Source organism: Stegostoma tigrinum, chromosome 12, assembly GCF_030684315.1.
Source record: "Stegostoma tigrinum isolate sSteTig4 chromosome 12, sSteTig4.hap1, whole genome shotgun sequence".
Taxonomy (NCBI): Eukaryota; Metazoa; Chordata; class Chondrichthyes; order Orectolobiformes; family Stegostomatidae; genus Stegostoma; species Stegostoma tigrinum.
In genome coordinates this window covers 78,425,770-78,451,570 of record NC_081365.1, presented here as the reverse complement: position 1 = coordinate 78,451,570, position 25,801 = coordinate 78,425,770, and the positions used below count along the sequence as shown (strand labels likewise).

The 25,801-nt window shown below is 50.3% G+C and overlaps 2 protein-coding genes across 5 annotated transcripts in view; one reads left to right on the top strand and one right to left on the bottom strand.

The window, feature by feature from the left end:
* The window catches only part of LOC125456846 (coagulation factor X-like), a 35,311-nt gene extending 33,826 nt beyond the window's left edge, over positions 1 to 1,485 (top strand). Inside the window, exon 10 of the mRNA XM_059650476.1 lies at positions 1,337 to 1,485. Coding sequence (XP_059506459.1) covers positions 1,337 to 1,355 — 19 coding nt within the window. The 3' untranslated portion in view covers positions 1,356 to 1,485. The remainder of the gene's footprint in view (positions 1 to 1,336) is intronic.
* Positions 1 to 25,801, bottom strand: part of pcid2 (PCI domain containing 2) — a 92,542-nt gene that overhangs the window by 8,286 nt on the left and 58,455 nt on the right. For all 4 annotated transcript variants that reach the window (XR_009446580.1, XR_009446579.1, XM_059650478.1 and 1 more), the window contains 5 exons: positions 12,798 to 12,863; positions 8,700 to 8,741; positions 4,120 to 4,174; positions 3,152 to 3,255; positions 2,544 to 2,619 (listed from right to left, as the gene is read on the bottom strand). Coding sequence is in view for 2 of the 4 variants with exons in the window: in XM_059650478.1 (XP_059506461.1) it covers positions 2,544 to 2,619; positions 3,152 to 3,255; positions 4,120 to 4,174; positions 8,700 to 8,741; positions 12,798 to 12,863 (343 nt within the window). In the remaining 2 variants the exon portion in view is untranslated. The remainder of the gene's footprint in view (positions 1 to 2,543; positions 2,620 to 3,151; positions 3,256 to 4,119; positions 4,175 to 8,699; positions 8,742 to 12,797; positions 12,864 to 25,801) is intronic.

Sequence of the window (25,801 nt, the reverse complement as noted above, 5' to 3'; positions counted from 1 at the left end):
CTACAGCAGCACAATGGCTCAGTGGTTAGCACTGCTGCTCATACTGTCAAGGACCTGGGTTTGATTCCACCCTCGGGCAACTGTCTGAAAAGAGTTTGCATGTTCTCCCCATTTCTGCATAAATTTCCTCCCACAGACCAAAAATATGCAGGTTAGGTAGACTGGCCATACTAAATATACCACAGTGCCCAGGGATGTGTGTGTTAGCCATGGAAATAATAGTGTTACAGGGATAGGGTTGGGGCTTGTCTCTGGGTGGGATGCTCTTCAGACAGTCAGTGTGGACTTGATGGGCCAAATGACCTGCTTCCACATTGTAGGCATTCTATGGTTCTAATTACTTTATATACCTCCAGTCCAACCTCTTGTAAATCAGACACTCGGATCCCTCTGCAGCTAGGAGGCAAGCCAGCTAAATGTGTCACTATCCAGTACCATGGGATAAACAAAACAGATAACAATATGTGGAACTACTGCGTGTTCTCTGAAAATAATTTAGATCCTACTGAGGTACTGGCCTTGAGGGTACACTCAAACCCAAACACTCAGAGGATGGGAGAGGATTAACAATGCATATGCGATGTACAATGCATAGTGAATTTGTCACACAGTAATATATTTTGCAGTGGCAGATATTACAGTGTTAAGAGCATCTCATTGAAGAGATGGATCTTTTAAAAAATACATTTGTTCATGGGATGTGTGCATCATTGGCTAAATCAACAGTTATTGCCTATCCCAAGAGTCAACCACATTGCTGTGGATCTGGAGTCATAAGTAGGCCAGATTGAGTAGGGATGGCAGAGTTCCTTCCCTAAAGGACATTAATGAACTAGATGGACTTTTATGACAATCAACAGTGGTGATACGATAGTCATTAGACCAGTTTTTAATTCTAGCTTTGAAGTGAAATGTCATCATCTACCACGGTGGCCTTCAAACACATCTCTAGAACGTTAAACTGAACCTCTAGGCCATCATCTCCTCTTATAGCGTGTAACTAAAGTGTAAGAGGTCACATATTTTTCACATTTTTTTGGACTATAAACTGAAACACAATTGGTCTGATTTGATTTAAAGAAAGAATCATTTAGTAGCTTGAAAACAACAAAATGTTGCACACTATTGAACTGTGTACCTATTTGGAAGCAAAAAGAGGTGCAAGTCGAGACTGAATGGCACCAAAACTCGTTTGAGTTTTATTTATTATGCTTGGCAACAGTTCCTTGATTAGTTGAGTTGTGAAGTGTTTAAAAACAGTAAGTGCCAAGAGCAGGAGGGAGTGAAAATATCCAGACTGCAGGCATTACCCTCTCTCCCTGTCTCTTCATGCCAGGAAAAATCAGAAAACTTAAAAGAAAGAATACATTCTGGGAAGACCTAAATGCCTCCTCAAATTATAGAATCAAAGGACAACCTTCACCGTACATTCAATAATGTCTCATCATTGCAAAAGTCACAGGGCCCGAGAGAAAAAGGACTTTCCATCTTATGGTCTGGACTTTTGACCTTCAGAATTTTGTTTTCTGTCAATATTGTTTTTCCACGTATAGTATCTGCAATAAACCATTTGCCTTTTGTCTGTCTTAATCATGATCATGTGTACACATTTGGGGTTTTGAAGGGGTATAGTTTTAGTCGCGTAAATTAGAAACCCTTTCTCTTCACTATTCTTAGTAAACTTAAGTAATAGAATTATTTTTACAGCTACTGAAGATAGCTGATGTGAATTGCTTTTGTCCTAAATAGCAGTTAGTCAGGCAAATTGGTCACAACAACAAGGAACAACAACAAAGTTGTTGGAAAAGCTCAGCAGGTCTGGCAGCATCTGTGAAAAAAAAATCACAGTTAATGCTTCAGGTCAAGTGACCATTCCTTAGAAAATGTCAGAAAACGCCAGGAAACTTAAAAGAAAGAATACATTCTGGGAAGACCTAAATGCCTGCTCAAATTATCGAATCAAACAACAACCATCACGGTACATTCAAAAATGTCTCATCACTGGCAAATTTGTTGTTTTAGTGGCATTCTTACATGTTTGTACATTTTATGATGATTTGTAGAGAAGTGGGGCATGATTATCAGTGCACAATTCCCAGTTAATCCATGACAAACATACTGAAATGAGGCTCTTGAAGGTCAATTAACATCCTGATTTAAAACTCACTGCTGTTACACATGGTTTCCCATGGATCTGAAAACTTAGCAGTTAACAGGAAGGAAGAGTTGGAGGCTTCATGTGCTGTGAACCTTTTCCAGTGCTCCTTGTAGGCTAACAGGAGAAGAATAGGGCCCCTGGTCCATCAAGAAAGATTTTAAAGCTCCAACGGCTGATCACTCACTGCAGGCCCTTGGCTACTGATTTCTCACTAAGTCACCAATCAAAATATCAATGTCAACAGGAAATTGTGAAGTGGCGCAGGACTTCCACCTTGCTAGGTTGTTCAGCTATACACAATGCTTTTGCGGATCCACATTCATATCGGGGCAATTGAGTGAGTCCAGATTATACATCTACATAGCTGTAGATACTTTTTTCTTACCTTAAAATATATCTTGAACAGCTGATTGATGAGAAACAGCATTCCCCACTTCTTTGAGTCATCGATTCCAGCTCGGCTATTTTCAGAAGCAACAATAAAATTCAGCAAAATAGCTTCAAATCATTGGTAATTTTTTTTAGCTTTTACTGGTTCATTTTTAAATGCAAAGGACTCACAAGAAGTGTTCGATGACCAAAGTTATACCATGTCTATGAATGTATGAGTTAGGAGAAGCTCTTGATCCAGTTATGTTATTTAATAGGATCATGGCTAGTGTGATTGTGACCTCAACTCCACATTCTCACCTCCTCCTGGTAACATTTCACCCCCTTGTGCACCAACAGTACACCCACCTCTGCCTTAAAAATACTTAAAAGTCTCAGATTCCACTATCATTTGATGAAGAGAATTCCAAAAATTCACGACCAGACGTGAGAAAATGTTTTGACTGATCTCGGTTTTAAATGGGCAACCCCTTATTTTTAAACAGTAACCACCAGTTATAGATTCTCCCACAACGGAAAACATCCTTTCCACACACACCCTGCACAGTACTTGGTATCAATATAATCAATCAATCAATCAGAATAAGCTATTATAATACCTACTTGTCACTGGCACAGACTCGGAAACAACTCATCAGCAGTTCTGCAGCTTTCTCCAGCATATCACCCACTTTGCCCTTTCCTTTCTTTCCTAGTTGTTGGTCAGCCTGGTCACAAGAGATGTTTGCCCGAGGGAAAAACAGATAAAGATAAAATTTTAAAAGCTTCCAATGATATATTTCTGATTGTCACTGCACTAAATCTGTGGCCTCACATGCAGCGTGATTTTTTCCATTGGATAATTTTAGGTGTTGCATATGACCTGGTTTTACACAATAGAGGTTGACTGTATTCTGGCTGAATGTCGAAGACTTTAATACTCTTTTCGCCATAGCCTCACAAAATTTTTCCTTTTTAGGTAATGCCTCAACTGAGCCAGCCTCTACCAGACTCTCAAGCAATAGAGCTAAGGTTCGGGCACAGGTTAGGATTACACTTTCAGGCAGTGCATTCAGATCACTAAATGGAAGGGTTTTCTTCATATCATGTGTCTACTTCTGGTCAGTTATCACAAATCTGTGCCTTCTGGTCTCGACCCTTCCACCATAGGGAACTATTCTATAGACCTATTCTATAGACCCCTCATAATTTTAAACACTGTCAAATTTCCTCTCAACCTCCCAAAATGGCATCCACCATTCTGACTTGGAGCTATATCACCACTCCTTCAGTGTTACTGGGTCAACTGCTTAACTCAATACATGCCTACAAGAAATTGGAGACTTCCATCAACAAGTAAATAATAAAATGTTCATTGCAAGGAACTCAGATGAGGTAGAAGCAAATGATCAAATTCAGGGCTATCTTCTTAAGACCATAATAACATTTTAACAACATGAAGCAAGTGCATTCCCTAGAACCAATCAAATCTCTGTATCATGTGAAGGACGCAGAATTCAAAGCTGTAACATAATTTTCCAAAGGAATATGAATTCATTAGATTCCCACAACCAATGCAATATTGTACTCACATTATTTGCAAAGATCCGCAGGTCCAGAGCTACTGCATACATAATTGGTAGAGCCCTGATAGTGACAAAAACATAGACACATCAAAAAGTAATAATTCGCATCCCAAGGTGGTACTCAGCCAATCGGACATTTTTGAGGCATAATTACATTGGAATATAGGTAAATGTTGCAGCCCATGCCCACACAGCAGGATCCCACAAACAGCAATGAAATAATGAACAGATGAATCTATTTTGGTAAATCTGACTGAGCGATAACTAATTGAGTCAGGACTTCAGGATTAACTCCACTGTTCTGCCAAATAATGGTACAGAATCTCCGAGTCCACATGAGACATCAGACCAAATCACTTCAAAATGACACTTCATCTGAAAGGCTCAGTACTACACTAGCATGTCATTCTGTTCAAGTGGCATATGAACCCAAAACACATTTGTCAAAAATCACACTAATCACATTACAAGCCTACATCTGCAGGTTTTTTTCTTGGCTTTACTCTGATTTTGTCTATTTTATCACTTTTTTCCTTGGATATAATTTGCACATTCATTTTGTCCACCCACAGTCCTGCTGAAATGATTTTATTACATAGTAATCTGCTTGTTCGTTTAAACAGCTTCCTCAGACCACTGTTTGGGAATCTTCCCCTTCTTCTGAAAGGTTAGCTTATTCCTTGTTTAGAAATATGAACAGCAAGTGGCCATTCAGGCCAGCTCCATTATTCAACAACATCAGCACTGATCTGGTTTTGCCTTCGATTGTAGTTTCCTCTCTGTCCCTCATAATTCTTCACTCCCCCATCAATCAAAACATTGTGCAGTTTATAGACCTTAATAAATCTGCTGAACCATCCCCGACTCCTGTCACAGCCAGACAATCCCAAACATTAATGACTCTTATTCCACATTCACAATCCAGTTCTTCTAGTCCACAAGGGAAACAGTCACATAAACAGGTCTAAGAGTGAGCTTCTGCTTAGGGATGAGTGATTAGAGGCTAAATTAAAAAGCAGAATCTCAAAAGGTAAAAATCTCTATATCATTACTGAGACCATGAGCAAACTAAAGTGGAATGAATAAGGCTATAGAGATTAATGTGAGGCTGAAAGTTATTTTAGGAGACAGAAGTTTTGGTTCTTGAGCACTGACATCAGTACCACAGAAAGTGAAAGCTGTGCCATTGGGACAGGTTCCAGCGAAACCATGCTAAGCCCATTTAATACGATGATTAAGACAGGTTTAGACTTTAGCGGGGTGGAGGTATTATGTGAGAGGAAATGTGGTAAAATAAACAAATATAACAAAATAATACAGCAAGGAAGCAATTTGGGTAATGCTAACCAGAGTGTACAGGAAGGGAGAGAGAATACAAACCTAAGAGTACACTAGCAGATTAGGCTAGAGACTGCAAAAATGGTAAAATGACACCATTAGAATTGCCGCTATGCACTCTCCGATACATTCATAAAATAGATGAACTGTGGTTGGTTGGCTGGCCGAGCTGGTTCATCGTTGTTCTACAGATGTTTCATTACCCTGCTGGTTAACATCATCCTTGCAGCCTCTGATGAAGCGCTGTTGTGTTTTCCTGTCTGGTTTTTAAACTCTGGAGTCAAGTGAGCTGGATTTGAGCTGGACACTTCCAGTTTTTCTTTGCAGTGGAGTGTACATGGGGTCGAGTTCTATGTGTCTGTTGATGGCTTTCTTCATGGAGTACCAGGCTTCTAGAAACTCACGTGCCTGTATCTTCTTTGCTTGTCCCAGTCGAATTGGTGATTCTCCTTATCCACGTGGATAGAGATGAGTGAGTATTGGTCGTGTCTTTTTGTAGCCAAATGGTGTTCGTGTATCCTTGTTGTTAATTTCATTCTTGTTTGTCCGATGCAGTGTTTGTCACAGTTTCTGCGAGGAATCTTGTAGATGACACTGGTCCTGTCCAAATTGGATAGCGGGTCTTTGGTTCAGGTGAGCAGTTGTCGTAGGGTTGATGTGGGTTTGTGTGCTACTCTGATACCCAGTGGTCATAGGAGTCTTGTGGTTAGTTCCGACATGTTCCTAACGTAAGGTAGCGTGATGAGCGTGTCATGACATGTGGCATCTTCCTGATGTTGTTCGTGTAGGCATCTTCTGACCCAGGATTTTGGACATCCATTATCTTTGAAAACCTGGAAGAGGTATTCTTCTTCTTCTCGGCCTAGTCCCGTGTTGCTGCAGTGTGTTGTTGTCCATTTAAATAGTGTTCACACGCAGTTTCCTTTATGTGTGTTAGGATGGTTACTGTTGAAGTTCAGTACCTGGTCAGTGTGCGTGGCTTTTCTGTGTACTTTCGTTTGGAGTTCCCCATTTGTCCTGCGCTCAACCATGACATCCAGGAATGGGAACTGTTTGTTTTTCTCCTCCTCTCTGGTGAATTTGATTCTGGTGAGCTTGTTGTTTATTAGTTTGTGTGTCTCCTCTAGTTTGGTCTATTTTAATGGTCCTGCTGACAGGAAGGAATGGGTAGGATATGCGGGCCGTCTTCATCTTGACAAACTGTAGCTGAGGACTGCCGTAGGGATCAATGCTTGGGACAATCTGTATTAATGACTGAAATCAGAGGTCCAAAAGTTGGTAGTCAAATTTGCCAATGATACTGAGGTAGGTAGGAAAGTAAATGATCAAGGGAAGGTAAAGAGCCTACCAACACGGGCATTGGCAGGTTAAGTAAATGGGAGAAATGTGGCAGCTGCAGAAATAACATGGAAAAATGTCAATTTATCACAATGGTAGAAACAATTGAAAAGCAGTATACTTATTTAAATAGAAAGAGATTGTAGCACAATGTGATGCAGCGGGACCTGGGTGTCTTAGCACTTGAATCATCAAAAATTAATTTGCAGACACAGCAACTTACCAGGAAGGCAAATGGAATGCCGGCATTTATTGCAAGGGGAATGGAGTATAAAAGCAGAGAGATTTTACTGTAGCTGTACAGGGTTTTGGTGAAACCACAAGTGGAACACACTGGTATTATCTGGTGTGCTGCCTTTGTTTCCTTATAAAAAAAAGACATAACTGCATTGGGAGTAGCTTAGAGGATGTTGACTCTACTCATTCTGGGCTTGAGGGAGCTACCTCATGATGAAAAGTAGAATAGGTCGGGCCTATATCCACTGGGCTTTGGAAGAATGACTGATGATCTTACAGAAACATACAAGATCCTGTGGGAACTCAATATTTCATTTTGGGGTGGGGACTAAAACTATGGGACATAGTTTAAAAGGAAGCAGTCTGCCTTTTAAGATGGAAATTGGAAACAGAAGGTGATTGGCTTGTGGAATTCTCTTTCCTAGTGAAGAATGGTTCATTGAATTTATTTGGAGCTTAGTTAGATTGGATTTTGATCAACCTAGGAGGTATCAGGACAGATGGGAAAGTGGCGTTAAAACTATAACCACATCAGCCATGGCCTTATTGAATGATGCATCAAGTTCAATGGGTCAAATGGACTTCTCCTGCTTCTAAGTTCTTGAGGTGTTTGTTCACAAAGGCCCTAAAGAGTCCTGCAAAACGGCACAGAAGACAGTCATTTTGTCATTTTTACCTGTGCCAGCTCTTTTAAAGAGCTATCCAATTAGTCCCAATTCTCTATTCATACTGAAGGCTGATCTTCATTTACAGCCAAAATAAGTGGTGGCAGATGGTGGTGCAAAGGTACAGGCAGTCTCTGGGTTCCATTCTGGAGTTTGTTTGCAAATCAACTTGTATGCAAGTCCAAACACAACATAGGACAATGGAAAGCCACTGTTCATAAGTACATGAGATATTCATATAGAGTCATACAGCTATACAACATGGAAACAAATCTTTTGATCCTACTCATCCATGGCAAAGAGATATTCTAAATTAATCTAGTCCCATTTGCCAGCATTTGGTCCATATCCCTTTAGACCCTTCCTATTTATACACCCATCCAGATGCCTTTTAAATGTTGTAATTGTACCAGCCTCCACCACTTCCTTTGGCAGCTCATTCCATACACACACCACCCTCTGCATAAAAAAAGTTGTCCCTTAGGTCCCCTTTAAATATTTTCCCTCTCACCTTAATCCTATACCCCATAGTTGCGGACTTCACCACCCAAGGGAAAAGACCTTGGCTATTCACCCTCTTAATTGTATAAACCTCTTTAAGGACACCCCTCAGCTTCCGCCACTCCAGTGAAAGTAGTCTCCAGCCTATTCAGCCTCTCCCTTTAGTTGAAATTTTCTTTTTGTTTTTGTGTTTGGGAGTTGGTGTGAAGAATTAAAATGTCAGTAAAGACCGCATTTTCAGCAGGGCCAACAGCACAGCACTGCCAGAATGAGTACACTGTATACGGCACAGCCCTGAAGTGGGACTTGAACTCACAACTCAAAAGTGCAATTGACAGCAATGAGCCAAGGATAACACCTCACACTCCAACGGGCTGAGGAGAAAATAAATTGCTTACCCTTGTGAATGCGAGTGTGAAATGCTGTCACACAAAAAAGAGCAATTCAAAATCATGACTTAAAGAGGAAACATTTGAATTGGCGCTCAAATGAGCTGTTGGAACTTACCAGTTCTCCTCCTTGTGAGCTTGGAATGCCCTCAAGAACGATGTTTGCCAGTGAAGGAAAATATTTACATTTTGTTCTTTAACGTCAACAATAAAATAATTAAACTTTAACACCTTTCTTAAATTTGCAACAATTTATGATATTGCATCAGATCCTTGGATGAGCTGAATTTTTAGAAAAGCTGTGACCAGCCAGGAAAGTGTTGCCCAATGTGTAAACTTGACAAACACAAACAATATGTAACCTAAGTGTTAACAAAAATGATATTCATCAGCTATTACAGCAAAGCTAACTATGCATCAGTAAATTAATAAATGAGAAGGAATCAACTAATTCAGACAGCAGCATACAGCAAATAAATTAATATCGCAGCTGATTCACAAGCGAGTTAAAACAAAGTCATTAGATCAATAGCTAGTTGTGAATTAAATTGAGGCAGCAGTGAGCGAACAATATCAGGGTGCAACAAGTACAGCAAAAGTTAAATGAGTTAATGCAAGAGAGCCTCAGGGGTTTAATAAATAAATTAGCAGCCGTGGGAATACCAACAAAGCAATCAATAACATTGGTGAGTTAATGTCTGCTATCTACCCGTAATATTGGTTCCTTATGTAATGTCCATGAACTGTATAATGCAGGTTTCACCTCCTGCTAACTTCTCAATGCACTGGACCAATATTTACTTACCAAGAGTAAATTAAAAAGTTTCCAGCTCTCTTAACAAAGAAGAGGCTTCTTTATTCAGCGTGGCATCTAAAAGCACTCATGGTTATATGCTTGTAAAGATTTTTCTTCTTTGAAAGATTCAGTATGTGGTTAAGTCAATAACCACTCAAAGGAGGAAAAGCAAAAGTAATGACAGAGGGAGGAAAAGGGTCATTGCACTGTCAGATGGTCCAAGAGGAGGAGCACGGGGTCACAGTGGGACAACGTATTAAGGCTCTAAAGTAGCCAGTAGAGAATTGGAGAAAGCAAAACACATGGAAACAAGGAAGCAGGAGTAGGCCATTCAGCCTCTTGAGCTTGCTCATTCATTCGAGTCCGAATTACAAAAGTTTACAAGTCACCACTTCTACAGCACCAACTTAGGTACTAAGGTATCTAGATACAATTATTAAGTACCAGAGCAGACTTCATTCTTGATTGGGGTGATCATCTCCCTCAAATCCATTTTCCTGTGCTATTCCCAAATTGCTCAATGTCATCAGTATCTAAAAATTTATTGATCTGTCTTGAACCTGTTCAATGACTAAGCTTCCACAGCCCTGAGAAGTAGAGAATTCCAAGACATTCAGTTCTAAATGTCTTGCTTCTAATCCTCTCACAGTGCGTCCTGGTTCTATACACCCCTAGCTGGAGAAAACATCCTTTCTGCATCCAATCTTTAAAGCCCTTTAATAATCTTGAAAGTTTCAATGAAATTATCTCTCATTCTTCTAAGATCCAGTGAATTTCACCCAACCTCTTCAATGTCTCCTAACAGGACAGTCCTACTATCCAGAAACAATCCGGTAAACCTTCACTGCACTCCCCCTACGGCAAACGTATCGTCCCACAGGCATGGGGGCCAAAACACAATACGCTAGATGCATTTTTCAGTAAAGTTCTATACATGTGAAGCAAGACATCTTCTCTCAAAGAAACAAACAAACAAACAAACAAAGAAACCTGCAGCACAGGAACAGGCCCTTCGGCCCTCCAAGCCTGCGCCGATCAAGATCCTCTGTCTAACCTGTCATCTATTTTCTAACGGTCTGTGTCCATTTGCTCCCTGCCCATCCACGTACCTGTCCAAATATATCTTAAAAGACGCTAAAGTGTCTGCGTCTACCACCTCCGCTGGCAACACGTTCCAGGCACCCACCACCCTCTGCGTAAAGAACTTTCCACGCATATCTCCCTTAAACTTTCCTCCTCTCACTTTGAACTCATGACCCCTAGTAATTGAGTCCCCCACTCTGGGGAAAAAGCTTTTTGCTATCCACCCTGTCTATACCCCTCATGATTTTGTAGTCCTCAATCAGGTCCCACCTCAATCTCCGTCTTTCTAATGAAAATAATCCTAATCTACTCAACCTTTCTTCATAGCTAGCACCCTCCATACCAGGCAACATCCTGGTGAACCTCCTCTGCACCCTCTCCAAAGTATCCACATCCTTTTGGTAATGTGGCGACCAGAACAGCACACAGTACTCCAAATGTGGCCGAACCAAAGTCCTATACAACTGCAACGCCTCACTGAAGTCCATGTATATTACATCTACAGTCTTTCCCTCATCAATCAACTTTGTCACGTCCTCAAAGAATTCTATTAAGTTGGTAAGACATGACCTTCCCTGTACAAAACCATGTTGTCTATCACTGATAAGCCCATTTTCTTCCAAATGGGAATAGATCCTATCCCTCAGTATCTTCTCCAGTAGCTTCCCTACCACTGACGTCAGGCTCACCGGTCGATAATTACCTGGATTATTCTTGCTGCCCTTTTTAAACAAGGGGACAACATTAGCAAGTCTCCAGTCCTCTGGGACCTCACCCATGTCTAAGGACACTGCAAAGATATCTGTTAGGGCCCCGGCTACTTCCTCTCTTGCTTCCTTCAGTAACCTGGGATAGATCCCATCCGGATCTGGGAACTTGTCCACCTTAATGTCTTTTAGGATACCTAACACTTCCTCCTTCCTTATGTCAACTTGACCTGGACTAAGCAAACATCTATCCCTAACCTCAACATCCGTCATGTCCCTCTCCTTGGTGAATACCGATGCAAAGTACTCGTTAAGAATGTCACCCATTTTCTCATAACTTTCCTTCTTTGTCCTTAAGTGGGCCAATCCTTTCTCTAGTTACCCTCTTGCTCTTTATATATGAATAAAAGGCTTTGGGATTTTCCTTAACCATGTTTGCCAGCAATATCTCAACATAACTGCAACATAATTGCACAAAAATAATTCAGTTATAAATTTTTAATCATTTTAATATCTCAGTTATAAATGTATTTGTTCACACTTATAGTGGAAATTACCTGCATAAAATTTCCACGTTATAATTACATGACATCTTTGGATGATAAAGGGGTCTTTCTGACAGCATTATTAAACAAAGTGTGACAACAAGCCATATAAGGTGGGATTGAAGCAAATGAATAAAAGTTGGTCACTGAAGGAAGATTTTAAGGAATGTTTTCTTAGAAGGAGGGTAATAACGTTACATGGTTTAGGTACGGAATTCCAAAGTTTAGTATCTTGGCAGGTGAAAAAAGGGTGCAAGGTAAGGGATGGATTGAAAGTTTGAAAAGGATATCAATTTTACATCACGATGTTTCTTGGCTAGAAACCAAAGAAAGCCGACGAGCACAAGGGTAATAGCAGCAAGGGAAATTTCCAAGTTAAGGCAAGTGAGTTCTAAGACTAGAGCACCAGAATTTTGGATATCCAAGTTTATGGAGAGGATGACATCAAGATGAGCAAATGGCTAAGACTACATTTGAAAAGCCAAGTCTAGAGGTAACAAAGATGAGCCGAGGCACAGGTGAAGTTGAGCAATGTTTTGGAGATTGAAATAAGCAGCCTTCATAATGGCAAAATGTTTGGGCGTAGCCTCATCTCAGGGTTAAATATCACACCAAGGCTTGGCCTCAATTGCAAAGGAAAGGGGCACACTCAGTAGCTAGATAACAAGCTTTGGAACAGAGATCAGAATCAAAAGTCCTGGTTATTTCAAAGTTCGATCAGAGGAAAGTTTTGTTCATCCAGCACTTGGGATGGAAGGGGAGTTGAGTGGTAATCAGCAAGGCTATATAGAACCAACAGTTATTTTTGAGGGCTCAACAAAGGTGGTTTTGAAAGGAAAAGGGACAGCACTTGAAGGAAAGAAAGTAATCAGAAAGCTAGCATAGGAGGCGAGTTCAGTGGGAAGAGAGCACAGGAGAGCAGGAGGTGGGTCTGAATGGAGGAGATGAGCACAGACATAGTGGAGAAACTAAACCAGATGCAGATCAAAGGCTCAAGAAGGGAGTACACAAGTAGAGAAAAAAAAGTGCAAAACACCTAACTTTAACAGAATTTATGATTTCTCACTATTCTTTACAAAGGATATTGAACCACGAATGTTTGATATTTATACGCTTCCACAAAATCATGGTTTGCAACAGCAAAGGCACATCTGTAAAATGGAGAAACAATAAACAAAATTACTCATTGCATTTTAAAGCAGCACCCGCTGACTTTGGTTTGATTTCTGCCCTGTAAGTTTCAGTTTTGGTTGTTCTGTACACTACATGCCATCAGTATTACTTTATTTATGAAGGAACACTGCTTTACATTTACCTGCAAGTGAACTCAACGTTAGATTTAAAATGCAGAAACATAACGCAGCAACTAATTATCTAGATTTTGGAATGCTAACTTTAGTGGGATGAGACTGAGGCTGACAACATAAACAGGTCAGAACTGCTGTCAGCAGAAAGTAATTAGCACTGATATAAGTTGACTAAAACTATTCTTTTCACCCCTTTGAAAGGTAATAGTACTGCGCAACCAAATAAAAGAGTCATAGTCAACATGAGAGGTCAGAGATAATATAAAACTAAAGAGGAGAGCATGAAAAAGTGGAAAGTGTAGCGCAGATCCCAGGGACTGGGAGAAATGTATGGAGCACCTAGGAAGGCAAAAAAACAGGTGGGAACTTCAGAGTACACCTTAAAAAAAGGCACTGCGAGGGACTCAAAATTAACAAAAAAGGTATTTACAGTTATATGAGAAGAGGAACAGTAGGCCAGTGTAATGTGATGCAGTAAATCTGAAAATCAAAATAACGAGATGGGAGATTATTAATCTTACGTCAGGCTTCATAGAAAAAACTTGGCATTACAGGAAAACAAAATAATCAATGAGAGAATAGACTTCACTAAAACTGAAGCAAACAATATAACAGTAGACCAAAAGAGATCCCCAGAACAGACTGGTTTCCACTCCAGGTCTGGAAAGCAGGTGGGGAAAATATAGTTTCTTTGAAGTGGTCATACAAAGCTCCGTCAATGCAGAATTACCCCTTTAGTTTGAAAGACTGCAAAATTAACTCCACTAGATGGGAGGTTGCGACAAAATATAGGAAGAAATTAATGAACATTTGGAATATGCATATAAATGACAATAAATAACGAGGAGATTGCATATTTTGGCAAGAGGAATGCTGAATCCACACATTTCTCAGAAAATAAGTGATTGTATGTGATACAGGAGCACAGGGATTTGTGTAGGTACAATTACTCAATTCACCATTAATGACAATGCAAATTATTAGGGCTATAATAAAATCAGAGCACGGGAGTTCCTTTCTACAACCATACTACTGAAATGCTGAAGAGACAGACAAGAGTTTCTGTTTTGGGCCCAATGAGCAATTCAACTCAAAAATGCACTCAATTTCAGATTTAGATTTTTGCTGTAGCCTGTGAGCACCCGCCAAACATTAATTTTAAAGATCATCAACTAGGCATAGCCATTGGAGTTTCTATAAAAAGGTTTTAACCAAAAAAGGATACTGACATTAAAACAAAAGCAGAAATTGCAGGAAAAGCTCAGCAGGTCTGGCAGCAGTTGTGGAGAGCAGAGTTAACGTTTTGGGTCAAGTGACCTTCCCTCAGAACGGTTCTGAGGGTACTGTCAGACCTGCTCGCTTTTCCAGAAATTTCTGTTTTTGCTTCTGATTTACAGCATCCGCAGTTCTTTCAGTTTTTACACTGACAATAAAACTGCCACAAATTTGTTTTATAGCCTACATTTGCTCCATTAGGATGGAGACATGGGGGTTTTGAACACCCCAACAAAAAGAATAACACCTAGCAGAGGTTTAAACAGCTACCTCCTCAAATACAAATAGGTTCACAGAGTTCAACTATGGAAGAACAAATCATTCAGAAGTTAACTGACTGAACAAAAGACCTTAACTTTCCAAACATGGCTTTTTAGTGACAGACTTAAAGCTACATCCTTAAAGATATATAATAGATTTTTGATCAGGACATGACATTGGAGGAGGGGGGGGGGGGGTGCAGGGCGGGGCAGGACGCACAAGAAGGTATGTGATCAACCAAGCTGTACGTATTGTTGGGCCAGCAGAATGTACCACAGCAGTGAGGACGCATTTTCTCTCTGCCATTACCTCCTTCTAAGATCACAGAGTTTGATTCTGACTGTATTCCTGCAAGCAGACAGAAATCCTTTGATAAAAGACACGAGCTTCACAGCAACATTACCAGAAAAAGAAGGCATCAGCTACCACCTTAGGCTGCCAGCTGAGAACCAAAGGCTTTCAAAAGCTACAGCCTGACCAGACAGTCATCTATAACCAGTGTCTTTCTTCTTCAAAGTTAATCTCCTTTACTCTATGATTTGTACTTCATTGTACTTGGTTCAAATGTGTGTATTTGCACTTGGTTTATGGAAGTTGGGACATATTTTCACATTTAACATTTTTATCTGAGTGGGTTTCAAACAATAAAACTAACCCTTCATTTGATAATCGAAGGAAAACCCATCTGACTAACTCTTTATACATATCCACATATTGTCAAGAACACAGTGAATTGACAATAGATCCTTCATAAATTCAAAACTTCTGTTATAACTAGATGAGGAGGGGGGAAAGGGAAGCCTTTCCATCCTTCGTCAACTGGTAATATCTAACTTATTTACATAGCACTGACAAGAAATCTTCATAACCAGACCATACTCTAGGACAGTGTTCTTGCATATAAAAAAAATCAGCGTATTGATTAAAGATAATTTTGAAGAAAACTGATTAACATTGAGAATTTATCACATAAATTAAGCATTGAACAGTCACTTAAAGGCAAGTACACTCAAAGTTACACAACTGAAAATTAATTCAAACTCTAACAGAAAGATGAAAGAAAAAGAGAGAGAGAGAGAGAGAGAGAGAGAGAGAGCTGATGGCTAAAGAGCGCGAGAAGTGATGACAGAAGAGACAGAGAGATGACTAAAGAGACAGACAGAGAGATGACTAAAGAGACAGACAGAGAGATGACTAAGGAGACAGACAGAGAGATGACTAAGGAGACAGACAGAGAGATGACTAAAGAGACAGATGATAACTAAACAGCATGAGAGATGATGACAAAAGGAGAGAGATAACTAAAGAGACAGAGAGAAAGAGATGATGACAAAAGGAGAGAGATAACTAAAGAGACAGAGAGAAAGAGATGATGACAAAAGGAGAGAGATAACTAAAGAGACAGAGAGAAAGAGATGATGACAAAAGGAGCGAGAGACATGACTAAAGAGAAAGAGAGAAAGACCTGACAACTAAAGGGAGCGCGAGGTGCCAGAGCCAGAGGCGGCGCGAGGTGCCAGAGCCAGAGGCGGCGCGAGGTGCCAGAGCGAGAGGCGGCGCGAGGTGCCAGAGCGAGAGGCGGCGCGAGGTGCCAGAGCGAGAGGCGGCGCGAGGTGACAGAGAGAGAGAGGGCGCGAGGTGACAGAGCGAGCGAGAGCGCCAGGTGACAGAGCGAGCGAGAGCGCCAGGTGACAGAGCGAGCGAGAGCGCCAGGTGACAGAGCGAGCGAGAGCGCGAGGTGACAGAGCGAGCGAGGGCGCGAGGTGACAGAGCGAGCGAGAGCGCGAGGTGACAGAGCGAGAGAGGGCGCGAGGTGACAGAGCGAGCGAGGGCGCGAGGTGACAGAGCGAGCGAGGGCGCCAGGTGACAGAGCGAGCGAGGGCGCCAGGTGACAGAGCGAGCGAGGGCGCCAGGTGACAGAGCGAGAGAGGGCGCCAGGTGACAGAGCGAGAGAGGGCGCCAGGTGACAGAGCGAGAGAGGGCGCCAGGTGACAGAGCGAGAGAGGGCGCCAGGTGACAGAGCGAGAGAGGGCGCCAGGTGACAGAGCGAGAGAGGGCGCCAGGTGACAGAGCGAGAGAGGGCGCCAGGTGACAGAGCGAGCGAGGGCGCCAGGTGACAGAGCGAGCGAGAGCGCCAGGTGACAGAGCGAGCGAGAGCGCCAGGTGACAGAGCGAGCGAGAGCGCCAGGTGACAGAGCGAGAGAGAGCGCCAGGTGACAGAGCGAGCGAGAGCGCGAGGTGACAGAGCGAGAGAGAGCGCGAGGTGACAGAGCGAGAGAGAGCGCGAGGTGACAGAGCGAGAGAGAGCGCGAGGTGACTGAGCGAGAGAGAGCGCGAGGTGACAGAGCGAGAGAGAGCGCGAGGTGACAGAGCGAGCGAGAGCGCGAGGTGACAGAGCGAGAGAGAGCGCGAGGTGACAGAGCGAGCGAGGGCGCGAGGTGACAGAGCGAGAGAGAGCGCGAGGTGACAGAGCGAGCGAGGGCGCGAGGTGACAGAGCGAGAGAGAGCGCCAGGTGACAGAGCGAGAGAGAGCGCCAGGTGACAGAGCGAGAGAGAGCGCGAGGTGACAGAGCGAGAGGCGGCGCGAGGTGACAGAGCGAGAGGCGGCGCGAGGTGACAGAGCGAGAGGCGGCGCGAGGTGACAGAGCGAGAGGCGGCGCGAGGTGACAGAGCGAGAGGCGGCGCGAGGTGACAGAGCGAGAGGCGGCGCGAGGTGACAGAGCGAGAGGCGGCGCGAGGTGACAGAGCGAGAGGCGGCGCGAGGTGACAGAGCGAGAGGCGGCGCGAGGTGACAGAGCGAGAGGCGGCGCGAGGTGACAGAGCGAGAGGCGGCGCGAGGTGACAGAGCGAGAGGCGGCGCGAGGTGACAGAGCGAGAGGCGGCGCGAGGTGACAGAGCGAGAGGCGGCGCGAGGTGACAGAGCGAGAGGCGGCGCGAGGTGACAGAGCGAGAGGCGGCGCGAGGTGACAGAGCGAGAGGCGGCGCGAGGTGACAGAGCGAGAGGCGGCGCGAGGTGACAGAGCGAGAGGCGGCGCGAGGTGACAGAGCGAGAGGCGGCGCGAGGTGTCAGAGCGAGAGGCGGCGCGAGGTGACAGAGCGAGAGGCGGCGCGAGGTGACAGAGCGAGAGGCGGCGCGAGGTGACAGAGCGAGAGGCGGCGCGAGGTGACAGAGCGAGAGGCGGCGCGAGGTGACAGAGCGAGAGGCGGCGCGAGGTGACAGAGCGAGAGGCGGCGCGAGGTGACAGAGCGAGAGGCGGCGCGAGGTGACAGAGCGAGAGGCGGCGCCAGGTGACAGAGCGAGAGAGGGCGCCAGGTGACAGAGCGAGAGAGGGCGCGAGGTGACAGAGCGAGAGAGGGCGCGAGGTGACAGAGCGAGAGAGGGCGCGAGGTGACAGAGCGAGAGAGGGCGCGAGGTGACAGAGCGAGAGAGGGCGCGAGGTGACAGAGCGAGAGAGGGCGCGAGGTGACAGAGCGAGAGAGGGCGCGAGGTGACAGAGCGAGAGAGAGCGCGAGGTGACAGAGCGAGAGAGAGCGCGAGGTGACAGAGCGAGAGAGAGCGCGAGGTGACAGAGCGAGAGAGAGCGCGAGGTGACAGAGCGAGAGAGAGCGCGAGGTGACAGAGCGAGAGAGAGCGCGAGGTGACAGAGCGAGAGAGAGCGCCAGGTGACAGAGCGAGCGAGAGCGCCAGGTGACAGAGCGAGCGAGAGCGCCAGGTGACAGAGCGAGCGAGAGCGCGAGGTGACAGAGCGAGCGAGGGCGCGAGGTGACAGAGCGAGCGAGAGGGCGAGGTGACAGAGCGAGAGAGGGCGCGAGGTGACAGAGCGAGCGAGGGCGCGAGGTGACAGAGCGAGCGAGGGCGCGAGGTGACAGAGCGAGCGAGGGCGCCAGGTGACAGAGCGAGCGAGGGCGCCAGGTGACAGAGCGAGCGAGGGCGCCAGGTGACAGAGCGAGAGAGGGCGCCAGGTGACAGAGCGAGAGAGGGCGCCAGGTGACAGAGCGAGAGAGGGCGCCAGGTGACAGAGCGAGAGAGGGCGCCAGGTGACAGAGCGAGAGAGGGCGCCAGGTGACAGAGCGAGAGAGGGCGCCAGGTGACAGAGCGAGCGAGGGCGCCAGGTGACAGAGCGAGCGAGAGCGCCAGGTGACAGAGCGAGCGAGAGCGCCAGGTGACAGAGCGAGCGAGAGCGCCAGGTGACAGAGCGAGAGAGAGCGCCAGGTGACAGAGCGAGCGAGAGCGCGAGGTGACAGAGCGAGAGAGAGCGCGAGGTGACAGAGCGAGAGAGAGCGCGAGGTGACAGAGCGAGAGAGAGCGCGAGGTGACAGAGCGAGAGAGAGCGCGAGGTGACTGAGCGAGAGAGAGCGCGAGGTGACAGAGCGAGAGAGAGCGCGAGGTGACAGAGCGAGCGAGAGCGCGAGGTGACAGAGCGAGAGAGAGCGCGAGGTGACAGAGCGAGCGAGGGCGCGAGGTGACAGAGCGAGAGAGGGCGCGAGGTGACAGAGCGAGCGAGGGCGCGAGGTGACAGAGCGAGAGAGAGCGCCAGGTGACAGAGCGAGAGAGAGCGCCAGGTGACAGAGCGAGAGAGAGCGCGAGGTGACAGAGCGAGAGGCGGCGCGAGGTGACAGAGCGAGAGGCGGCGCGAGGTGACAGAGCGAGAGGCGGCGCGAGGTGACAGAGCGAGAGGCGGCGCGAGGTGACAGAGCGAGAGGCGGCGCGAGGTGACAGAGCGAGAGGCGGCGCGAGGTGACAGAGCGAGAGGCGGCGCGAGGTGACAGAGCGAGAGGCGGCGCGAGGTGACAGAGCGAGAGGCGGCGCGAGGTGACAGAGCGAGAGGCGGCGCGAGGTGACAGAGCGAGAGGCGGCGCGAGGTGACAGAGCGAGAGGCGGCGCGAGGTGACAGAGCGAGAGGCGGCGCGAGGTGACAGAGCGAGAGGCGGCGCGAGGTGACAGAGCGAGAGGCGGCGCGAGGTGACAGAGCGAGAGGCGGCGCGAGGTGACAGAGCGAGAGGCGGCGCGAGGTGACAGAGCGAGAGGCGGCGCGAGGTGACAGAGCGAGAGGCGGCGCGAGGTGACAGAGCGAGAGGCGGCGCGAGGTGACAGAGCGAGAGGCGGCGCGAGGTGACAGAGCGAGAGGCGGCGCGAGGTGTCAGAGCGAGAGGCGGCGCGAGGTGACAGAGCGAGAGGCGGCGCGAGGTGACAGAGCGAGAGGCGGCGCGAGGTGACAGAGCGAGAGGCGGCGCGAGGTGACAGAGCGAGAGGCGGCGCGAGGTGACAGAGCGAGAGGCGGCGCGAGGTGACAGAGCGAGAGGCGGCGCGAGGTGACAGAGCGAGAGGCGGCGCGAGGTGACAGAGCGAGAGGCGGCGCCAGGTGACAGAGCGAGAGAGGGCGCCAGGTGACAGAGCGAGAGAGGGCGCGAGGTGACAGAGCGAGAGAGGGCGCGAGGTGACAGAGCGAGAGAGGGCGCGAGGTGACAGAGCGAGAGAGGGCGCGAGGTGACAGAGCGAGAGAGGGCGCGAGGTGACAGAGCGAGAGAGGGCGCGAGGTGACAGAGCGAGAGAGGGCGCGAGGTGACAGAGCGAGAGAGAGCGCGAGGTGACAGAGCGAGAGAGAGCGCGAGGTGACAGAGCGAGAGAGAGCGCGAGGTGACAGAGCGAGAGAGAGCGCGAGGTGACAGAGCGAGAGAGAGCGCGAGGTGACAGAGCGAGAGAGAGCGCCAGGTGACAGAGCGAGAGAGAGCGCCAGGTGACAGAGCGAGAGAGAGCGCCAGGTGACAGAGCGAGAGAGAGCGCGAGGTGACAGAGCGAGAGAGAGCGCCAGGTGACAGAGCGAGAGAGAGCGCCAGGTGACAGAGCGAGAGAGAGCGCCAGGTGACAGAGCGAGAGAGAGCGCCAGGTGACAGAGCGAGAGAGAGCGCCAGGTGACAGAGCGAGGTGACAGAGCGAGGTGAGAGCGCGAGGTGACAGAGCGAGGTGAGAGCGCGAGGTGACAGAGCGAGGTGAGAGCGCGAGGTGACAGAGCGAGGTGAGCGCGCGAGGTGACAGAGCGAGGTGAGAGCGCGAGGTGACAGAGCGAGGTGAGAGCGCGAGGTGACAGAGCGAGAGAGAGCGCCAGGTGACAGAGCGAGAGAGAGCGCCAGGTGACAGAGCGAGAGAGAGCGCCAGGTGACAGAGCGAGAGAGAGCGCCAGGTGACAGAGCGAGAGAGAGCGCCAGGTGACAGAGCGAGAGAGAGCGCCAGGTGACAGAGCGAGAGAGAGCGCCAGGTGACAGAGCGAGAGAGAGCGCCAGGTGACAGAGCGAGAGGCGGCGCGAGGTGACAGAGCGAGAGGCGGCGCGAGGTGACAGAGCGAGAGGCGGCGCGAGGTGACAGAGCGAGAGGCGGCGCGAGGTGACAGAGCGAGAGGCGGCGCGAGGTGACAGAGCGAGAGGCGGCGCGAGGTGACAGAGCGAGAGGCGGCGCGAGGTGACAGAGCGAGAGGCGGCGCGAGGTGACAGAGCGAGAGGCGGCGCGAGGTGACAGAGCGAGAGGCGGCGCGAGGTGACAGAGCGAGAGGCGGCGCGAGGTGACAGAGCGAGAGGCGGCGCGAGGTGACAGAGCGAGAGGCGGCGCGAGGTGACAGAGCGAGAGGCGGCGCGAGGTGACAGAGCGAGAGGCGGCGCCAGGTGACAGAGCGAGAGAGGGCGCCAGGTGACAGAGCGAGAGAGGGCGCCAGGTGACAGAGCGAGAGAGGGCGCGAGGTGACAGAGCGAGAGAGGGCGCGAGGTGACAGAGCGAGAGAGGGCGCCAGGTGACAGAGCGAGAGAGAGCGCGAGGTGACAGAGCGAGAGAGAGCGCGAGGTGACAGAGCGAGAGAGAGCGCGAGGTGACAGAGCGAGAGAGAGCGCGAGGTGACAGAGCGAGAGAGAGCGCCAGGTGACAGAGCGAGAGAGAGCGCCAGGTGACAGAGCGAGAGAGAGCGCCAGGTGACAGAGCGAGAGAGAGCGCCAGGTGACAGAGCGAGAGAGAGCGCCAGGTGACAGAGCGAGAGAGAGCGCGAGGTGACAGAGCGAGAGAGAGCGCCAGGTGACAGAGCGAGAGAGAGCGCCAGGTGACAGAGCGAGAGAGAGCGCGAGGTGACAGAGCGAGAGAGAGCGCCAGGTGACAGAGCGAGAGAGAGCGCCAGGTGACAGAGCGAGAGAGAGCGCCAGGTGACAGAGCGAGAGAGAGCGCCAGGTGACAGAGCGAGGTGACAGAGCGAGGTGAGAGCGCGAGGTGACAGAGCGAGGTGAGAGCGCGAGGTGACAGAGCGAGGTGAGAGCGCGAGGTGAGAGCGCGAGGTGACAGAGCGAGGTGAGAGCGCGAGGTGAGAGCGCGAGGTGACAGAGCGAGGTGAGAGCGCGAGGTGACAGAGCGAGGTGAGAGCGCGAGGTGACAGAGCGAGAGAGAGCGCGAGGTGACAGAGCGAGAGAGAGCGCGACGTGACAGAGCGAGAGAGAGCGCCAGGTGACAGAGCGAGAGAGAGCGCGAGGTGACAGAGCGAGAGAGAGCGCGAGGTGACAGAGCGAGAGAGAGCGCCAGGTGACAGAGCGAGAGAGAGCGCCAGGTGACAGAGCGAGAGAGAGCGCCAGGTGACAGAGCGAGGTGACAGAGCGAGGTGAGAGCGCGAGGTGACAGAGCGAGGTGAGAGCGCGAGGTGACAGAGCGAGGTGAGAGCGCGAGGTGAGAGCGCGAGGTGACAGAGCGAGGTGAGAGCGCGAGGTGAGAGCGCGAGGTGACAGAGCGAGGTGAGAGCGCGAGGTGACAGAGCGAGGTGAGAGCGCGAGGTGACAGAGCGAGAGGCGGCGCGAGGTGACAGAGCGAGAGAGAGCGCGACGTGACAGAGCGAGAGAGAGCGCCAGGTGACAGAGCGAGAGAGAGCGCCAGGTGACAGAGCGAGAGAGAGCGCCAGGTGACAGAGCGAGAGAGAGCGCCAGGTGACAGAGCGAGAGAGAGCGCCAGGTGACAGAGCGAGAGAGAGCGCCAGGTGACAGAGCGAGAGAGAGCGCCAGGTGACAGAGCGAGAGAGAGCGCCAGGTGACAGAGCGAGAGGCGGCGCGAGGTGACAGAGCGAGAGGCGGCGCGAGGTGACAGAGGGAGAGGCGGCGCGAGGTGACAGAGCGAGAGGCGGCGCGAGGTGACAGAGCGAGAGGCGGCGCGAGGTGACAGAGCGAGAGGCGGCGCGAGGTGACAGAGCGAGAGGCGGCGCGAGGTGACAGAGCGAGAGGCGGCGCGAGGTGACAGAGCGAGAGGCGGCGCGAGGTGACAGAGCGAGAGGCGGCGCGAGGTGACAGAGCGAGAGGCGGCGCGAGGTGACAGAGCGAGAGGCGGCGCGAGGTGACAGAGCGAGAGGCGGCGCGAGGTGACAGAGCGAGAGGCGGCGCGAGGTGACAGAGCGAGAGGCGGCGCGAGGTGACAGAGCGAGAGGCGGCGCGAGGTGACAGAGCGAGAGGCGGCGCGAGGTGACAGAGCGAGAGGCGGCGCGAGGTGACAGAGCGAGAGGCGGCGCGAGGTGACAGAGCGAGAGGCGGCGCGAGGTGACAGAGCGAGAGGCGGCGCGAGGTGACAGAGCGAGAGGCGGCGCGAGGTGACAGAGCGAGAGGCGGCGCGAGGTGACAGAGCGAGAGGCGGCGCGAGGTGACAGAGCGAGAGGCGGCGCGAGGTGACAGAGCGAGAGAGAGCGCGAGGTGACAGAGCGAGAGAGAGCGCGAGGTGACAGAGCGAGAGAGAGCGCGAGGTGACAGAGCGAGAGAGAGCGCCAGGTGACAGAGCGAGAGAGAGCGCCAGGTGACAGAGCGAGAGAGAGCGCCAGGTGACAGAGCGAGAGAGAGCGCCAGGTGACAGAGCGAGAGAGAGCGCCAGGTGACAGAGCGAGAGAGAGCGCCAGGTGACAGAGCGAGAGAGAGCGCCAGGTGACAGAGCGAGAGAGAGCGCGAGGTGACAGAGCGAGAGAGAGCGCGAGGTGACAGAGCGAGAGAGAGCGCGAAGTGACAGAGCGAGAGAGAGCGCGAGGTGACAGAGCGAGAGAGAGCGCGAGGTGACAGAGCGAGAGAGAGCGCGAGGTGACAGAGCGAGAGAGAGCGCCAGGTGACAGAGCGAGAGAGAGCGCCAGGTGACAGAGCGAGAGAGAGCGCCAGGTGACAGAGCGAGAGAGAGCGCCAGGTGACAGAGCGAGAGAGAGCGCCAGGTGACAGAGCGAGAGAGAGGGCGAGGTGACAGAGCGAGAGAGAGCGCGAGGTGACAGAGCGAGAGAGAGCGCGAGGTGACAGAGCGAGAGAGAGCGCGAGGTGACAGAGCGAGAGAGAGCGCCAGGTGACAGAGCGAGAGAGAGCGCGAGGTGACAGAGCGAGAGAGAGCGCGAGGTGACAGAGCGAGAGAGAGCGCCACGTGACAGAGCGAGAGAGAGCGCCACGTGACAGAGCGAGAGAGAGCGCCACGTGACAGAGCGAGAGAGAGCGCCACGTGACAGAGCGAGAGTGAGCGCGAGGTGACAGAGCGAGAGAGAGCGCGAGGTGACAGAGCGAGAGAGAGCGCCAGGTGACAGAGCGAGAGAGAGCGCGAGGTGACAGAGCGAGAGAGAGCGCGAGGTGACAGAGCGAGAGAGAGCGCCAGGTGACAGAGCGAGAGAGAGCGCCAGGTGACAGAGCGAGAGAGAGCGCCAGGTGACAGAGCGAGAGAGAGCGCCAGGTGACAGAGCGAGAGAGAGCGCGAGGTGACAGAGCGAGAGAGAGCGCGAGGTGACAGAGCGAGAGAGAGCGCGAGGTGACAGAGCGAGAGAGAGCGCCAGGTGACAGAGCGAGAGAGAGCGCGAGGTGACAGAGCGAGAGAGAGCGCGAGGTGACAGAGCGAGAGAGAGCGCGAGGTGACAGAGCGAGAGAGAGCGCGAGGTGACAGAGCGAGAGAGAGCGCGAGATGACAGAGCGAGAGAGAGCGCGAGGTGACAGAGCGAGAGAGAGCGCGAGGTGACAGAGCGAGAGAGAGCGCGAGGTGACAGAGCGAGAGAGAGCGCGAGGTGACAGAGCGAGAGAGAGCGCGAGGTGACAGAGCGAGAGAGAGCGCGAGGTGACAGAGCGAGAGAGAGCGCGAGGTGACAGAGCGAGAGAGAGCGCGAGGTGACAGAGCGAGAGAGAGCGCGAGGTGAGAGAGCGAGAGGCGGCGCGAGGTGAGAGAGCGAGAGAGGGCGCGAGGTGAGAGAGCGAGAGAGGGCGCGAGGTGACAGAGCGAGAGAGGGCGCGAGGTGACAGAGCGAGAGAGGGCGCGAGGTGACAGAGCGAGAGAGGGCGCGAGGTGAGAGAGCGAGGGGGAGCGCCAGATGACAGAGCGAGAGAGAGCGCCAGAGGACAGAGCGAGAGAGAACGCAAGAGGACAGAGCGAGAGGGAGCGCGAGATGACAGAGCGAGAGGGAGCGCCAGATGACAGAGCGAGAGGGAGCGCGAGATGACAGAGCGAGAGGGAGCGCGAGATGACAGAGCGAGAGGGAGCGCGAGATGACAGAGCGAGAGGGAGCGCGAGATGACAGAGCGAGAGGGAGCGCGAGATGACAGAGCGAGAGAGAACGCCAGAGGACAGAGCGAGAGGGAGCGCCAGATGACAGAGCGAGAGGGAGCGCCAGATGACAGAGCGAGAGGGAGCGCCAGATGACAGAGCGAGAGGGAGCGCCAGATGACAGAGCGAGAGGGAGCGCCAGATGACAGAGCGAGAGAGAGCGCGAGGTGACAGAGCGAGAGAGAGCGCGAGATGACAGAGCGAGAGAGAGCGCGAGATGACAGAGCGAGAGAGAGCGCGAGATGACAGAGCGAGAGAGAGCGCGAGATGACAGAGCGAGAGACAGCGCGAGATGACAGAGCGAGAGAGAGCCCCAGATGACAGAGCGAGAGAGAGCGCCAGATGACAGAGCGAGAGAGAGCGCGAGATGACAGAGCGAGAGAGAGCGCGAGATGACAGAGCGAGAGAGAGCGCGAGATGACAGAGCGAGAGAGAGCGCGAGATGACAGAGCGAGAGAGAGCGCGAGATGACAGAGCGAGAGAGAGCGCGAGATGACAGAGCGAGAGAGAGCGCGAGATGACAGAGCGAGAGAGAGCGCCAGATGACAGAGCGAGAGAGAGCGCCAGATGACAGAGCGAGAGAGAGCGCCAGATGACAGAGCGAGAGAGAGCGCGAGATGACAGAGCGAGAGAGAGCGCGAGATGACTGAGGGAGAGAGAGCGCCAGATGACAGAGCGAGAGAGAGCGCCA